The sequence below is a fragment of the Chiloscyllium plagiosum genome, chromosome 11 (assembly GCF_004010195.1).
Source record: "Chiloscyllium plagiosum isolate BGI_BamShark_2017 chromosome 11, ASM401019v2, whole genome shotgun sequence".
Taxonomy (NCBI): domain Eukaryota; kingdom Metazoa; phylum Chordata; class Chondrichthyes; order Orectolobiformes; family Hemiscylliidae; genus Chiloscyllium; species Chiloscyllium plagiosum.
This window is the reverse complement of record NC_057720.1, coordinates 885,828-891,370: the sequence shown is the minus strand read 5'-3', so window position 1 is coordinate 891,370 and position 5,543 is coordinate 885,828. Positions and strand designations below refer to the sequence as shown.

The 5,543-nt window shown below is 42.9% G+C and overlaps 1 protein-coding gene across 3 annotated transcripts in view; it reads left to right on the top strand.

The window, feature by feature from the left end:
• The window catches only part of rnpc3 (RNA-binding region (RNP1, RRM) containing 3), a 51,483-nt gene that overhangs the window by 20,898 nt on the left and 25,042 nt on the right, over positions 1–5,543 (top strand). For all 3 annotated transcript variants that reach the window (XR_006312914.1, XM_043698544.1, XM_043698543.1), the window contains exon 8: positions 385–510. Coding sequence is in view for 2 of the 3 variants with exons in the window: in XM_043698544.1 (XP_043554479.1) it covers positions 385–510 (126 nt within the window). In the remaining variant the exon portion in view is untranslated. The remainder of the gene's footprint in view (positions 1–384; positions 511–5,543) is intronic.

Below are 5,543 nucleotides of genomic sequence, written 5' to 3'. Positions count from 1 at the left end.
CGAAACGTCGATTCTCCTGTTCCCTGGATGCTGCCTGACCTGCTGCACTTTTCCAGCAACACATTTCCAGCTAATTCCTTTGAAATCCTAGGATGCATCCGGCAACACCCAAAGGACTTATCAGCCTTTTGCCCCATTAGTATTTCCAGTATTTTATTTCCATGGGGTAGTTACGGTGTTTACTTCAGAATTCAGGCCCAGTGTGTTTCTCTCAGAGTGAAGGGTAAGGGCAGCAAGTCCAAGGAAGCCCTGGATTTTAAACAATATTGACATTTTTATTGAAAAAGGAGCAAGTATATCTCAGCTTCTCCAGTTTGGCCAAGTAAATAATCCTCCATCCCTGGAAATCTGTTCAATGCTAAAACATTTCCTTTTTCTTTCCAGGATGGTGCGATTGATGGAATTGGCCTCACTTCCACCAAAACAGAGACAGAAGAGAAAGCGAGCCTCAGTCCGAAAACGACCTAGACTAAAGGACCTGATTAACGTGCCAAAAGCACCTACCCAGAGGTAAGAACCTTAGAAGATAGGTCTGGGATGTGGAACTTGAAGCACAGAAGGGGACCATTCAGCCCATTGTATTCCATTATGTCCCATTTCCCCCCCCTTTCCCCAGAGCCCTGCAATCTTTCTCCTTTTCTAAATTTCTTCAATTCCCTTCTCAAATGTTATTAAATCTGTTTCCAGCACCCTTGCAGGCAGTGCTTTCCAGATCGCAACCACTTACAGTAAAGCGAAAAATTCTCCTTGCCTCTCTATCACATAATAATTGTTTAACTCCTGCGTGCTCTGTTTTTAGCACACGTGGATCTAAATCATATCTATAATGGGTTCAGGGATATTTTATCTACAGGCTGCTGTCCCCAATTTACAATTGTACGATTTATAAGTGCTTGTAGTTATAAAAGAGATTCCCCAAGTAATATTAATTTTAAAGATCTGACATGAACATTTTCTCAGAGCAATGAACGGTTATTTTGTATTGTGTTGCGTTCCAACTTGCAGACAAATTGATTTATAAAAGTATTCAAGAACGGAACCCATTTGTAACTTGAGGAATGCCTGTAATGAGCTTCAATTTCCAGCAGAATTTGTCACTGGGTTCCATTCTGCACTTGCTGACTTATACCAGGCAGTCTGTTGACAGTGCTCACTGCACATATTGGAACAACATTCACCAATAAAGCCCAGTAATGTCCAAGTATGCATACACAGTGCCGACAATGCTTCCCAAGGCACCTCTTATCTGGTCTGGCTGTCATTAATGTTTAACACTCCTTTAGTTGCAGAACGTCTTCTTAGATCTCCCCACTCTCCACTGCAGGCTGTAATGATGAGGTTATACAAGAAGGTTTAATTCTGGAGTAGAGTCGAAAAGTGTGGCACTGGAAAAGGGGCATAGCAGTTCAGGCAGCATCCAAGGAGCAGGAGAATCAACATTTCGGGGATAAGAGGGCTTATACCTGCACCATCGATTCTCCTGCTCCTCGGATGCTGCCTGCCCTTCTGTGCTTTTCCAGCGCCACACCTTTTTGATTCTGAGCTGCAGTCCTCACTTTCTCTTGATTCTGGAGTAACCCATTGATTGTAATCAGGGCTGCCTGTATAATCTCATTCCAGCCCTGTTCCACATTGAAAGCCAGCTTCAGCATCTCAGCCATTGGCTGTTTGATCTCAGGAGTTCACAGAATTGTTTGGATGCAGTAGGAGGCCACTCTGCCCGTCATATTAGTACTGACTCTCAACAACTTGCTTGGTGCCTTCTTCGAATTTTCTTTCTGTGACCATGTCCGTTCTCCTCTTTCAGGTAGCGAACCCTTTTGAACGCTTTGATTAGATTTGCTACCACGCACTCAGGCAGTGCGTTCCAGACCCTAACCTCTCTCTGCATGAAAAAGATTTCCTTCCTATCAGTTTTGCTACTTTTGCCCATTGCTTTAAATCTTGTCCTTCGATCACAATCCTTTCAGGAGTTGGAAATGTTTCTCCCTATCTACTCTGTCCACATTCCTCCAGGTTTTGAATTTTGTTATCAGATCTCTCTCTCCAAAGAAAAGAGCCCTGACTTAACCAATCTATCTTCGTAACTGATGTTCCTCATCTCAGAAATCACTCTTGTAAATGTTACAAAAACTTCCAAAATGAGCTGTCTTGTAGATTCAAGTAAAATAAGGTTCCTAGGATAAAGAGGAAAGTAACTAAGTGCCCCAGTACAACAGTACAATTTGAGTGGCTCAGCAGCAAGGGTGAGTTTTTCAGAAAGATGAGTTTTTAATCCCCACATTTCAGTGGACTCAGGAACACACCGGCTGGAAAGCCTTGTTTAAGTGAAGTATCTTTGAAGTAAATAAGCCTGTCACATCCTCAAAAGAGTAGCCGCATGAGGCCTATATGTACACATTAAAGTGTTTTATAGGAATTTGATTCTCACATGTTATTTGAAGAGCCAGAATGATATTGAAACCAAGAAGATGCTGTGTCTGTGTGGCATAGTTCAATCTCTGCTGTAAATGACTAAACTCTGTTCTCTATACTCCTCTATCAGATGCTTCTCAAATCCCACTGGTAGGCACTGTAGATGTCCCTGACCCTGGGGCAAAATGCCTTTCACTCAAAAGCGTGATGTTTCAAAATTATTTGTAACGAGAAGAATGTCCTTCGGCCCATCAAATTTCTGCCAGTTCTGTCTAGAGTCAGTCACATTCCCCCGTTCAATCCTCATCACCCTGCAACTCCATCTTCTTCAAACATTTGTCCCATTTTCTTTTGAAAGTGTTCATTGTCTCTACTTCCATCATTCTCTAGTGGAAAGCAAGTTCTACTTTATTCCCACTCAATATATAAAAAGTTGTTATTCACAATTAAACTTTTCACATTCTTATCAAGTCTTCCCTCAACCTCCTTACTCCAAGAAGAAAATTCCCAGCTTCTCCAACTTAAAAATTCCCCCCGTTCCTGGAACCATTCTGGAAAATCTCTCCTCTGTGCAATCAATGGTCAGCATCCTGTTTTACTCCTGCAATCCATGTCCAAATGCTGCAAGACCTGAACAACATCCAGGTCTCTGCTGTGAAGATGAAAATAACATTCACGCTTCTCAAGTGCCCAGACAATCATCATCCACAGCAAGAAAGACTCTAACCATCATCAGTTAGCTTTCAGTGGCATGAATCCCCCACTATCCGCATCCTGGTGGGGGTTACCATTGACCAGAAACTGAACTGGACTCACCATATAAATACTGTGGCTACCAGAGCAGGTCAGAGGTTGGGATTCTGTAGTCAAAATCTCCATCATCTGAGTCTTCAAAGACTGTTCCCTGTCCATAAAGCACAAATTTGGAGTGTGAGGGAATATTCCCCACTTGCCTGGATAGATGCAAATCCATCAACAAGGAGATCAACACCAAGCAGGTCAAAGCAGCCTGTTTGGCACCCAAGCTACCACCTTCAATATTCACCTCCGACGCTTAGCAGCAGCAGTGTGTGCAGTCTACAAGATGCACTGCAGAAATTCATCGTGGCTCCTGAGACTGTACCATCCAAACCCCCAGCCACTTCCATGTCGAAGGACAAGGGCAATAAATACATGCGAACACCATCCCCTGCAAGTTCCCCTCTAAGCCACTCAGTGTCCTGATTGGAAATATATCACTGTTCCCTCAGTGTCGCTGCATCAAAGTTCAGGTTGTCAAACCCTAGCAGTATTGTGGGAACACTTACACCAAATGGACTGCAGCAGCTCATCACCACCAGGATACTTGGGGTTAGACAATGAATGTTGATCACTGGTACATCCCTGAACAAATATTAGAACTAAAAACCCCCTTGGGCATCCTTGCATCCTTCCGAATGTGCTGATCAGTTCTAGATGCTACACTGTATTTGGGGCCTAATGCGGGTTTTATAAATACCTATATCATTTCTCTGCTTTTGTACTCAATCTCTGTGTTTGTGATGGATGGGCAGAAGTAGTCATTCTTGATGAACACTCTGTTAGGATCATTTGGAACAGGTTGTTAGAAGGCAATACATAATAGAAGATTAGTTAACCAGTTCCTGTATCCTAATATTGTGCAGCCTAATCAGAAATCTTCAGTTTCTTTACTGCAGTGTCCATGTCTGTAACCATTGGGGATGATGGGGTAACACAAATATGGTAACACTCACTGGACTGTCCAGTCCAGTGAGTTTGCCATTCCATATGGTTGTGACTGATCTGGTTGTGGTCTTAGCTCCATTTTCCCACCTGCTCCAATATGCTTTGACTCCTTTGGTCAAGAATTCAAGATGGAGGATAGGAATACCTTGTGGCTGTAAGAGCCGCTCATTTTTTGAGTTAGTTTAGGCGTTGGAGGTGATTACCTTGAATTCCAGGAACAGCAATTACTGTTTTATAAAGGAAATAGTGAGAAAAGAGATCAATCTGAGACTGATGCAGGGGGAAAAGGAGCGAGTCAAACGGTCAGGGCAGGCAGGGTCAAAGCAGGACTGATAAATTAAACTGCAAGGCAGATGAACTCAGGGCATGGTTAGGAACATGGGACTGCGATATCATAGCAATTACAGAACCATGGATCAGGGATGGGCAGGACTGGCAGCTTAATGTTCCAGAATACAAATGCTACAGGAAGGATAGAAATAGAGGCAAGAGAGGAGGTGGAGTGGCATTTTTGATAAGGGATAGCATTACAGCTGTGCTGAGGGAGGATATTCCCGAAAATACATCCAGGGAAGTTATTTGGGTGGAACTGAGAAATAATAAAGGGATGATCACCTTATTGGGATTGTGTTATAGACCCCCCCCAATAGTCAGAGGGAAATTGAGAAACACATTTGTAAGGAGATCTTAGTTATCTGTAAGAATAATAGGGTGGTTATAGAACATAGAACTATACAGCGCAGAATAGGCCCTTCAGCCCTCAATGTTGCACTGACCTGTGAACTATTCTCAGCTCGTTCCCCCTACACTATCTCATCATCATCATCCATATGCTTATCTAAGGATTGTTTAAATGTCTCTAATGTGGCTGAGTTGACTACATTGGCAGGCAGGGCATTCCACACCCTTCCCACTCTGGTAGGGGATTTTAACTTTCCAAACATAGACTGGGACTGCCATAGTGTTAAAGGTTTAGATGGAGAGGAATTTGTTTAGTGTACACAAGACAATTTTCTGATTCAATATATGGATGTACCTATTAGAAAAGGTGCAAAACTTGACCTACACTTGGGAAATAAGGCAAAGCAGGTGACTGAGGTGTCAATGGGGGAGCACTTGGGGCCAGCGACCATAATTATATTAGTTTTAAAATACAGATGGAACAGGGTAGACCAGATCTAAAAGTTCTCAATTGGAGGAATGTCAGTTATGACGGTATTAGGCTTGAAGTGTGTATACTTCAATGCAAGAAGTATACGAAATAAGGTAGGTGAACTTGCAGCGTGGGTTGGTACCTGGGACTTCGATGTTGTGGCTATTACGGAGACATGGCTAGAACAGGGACAGGATTGGCTGTTGCAGGTGCCGGGATTTAAATGTTT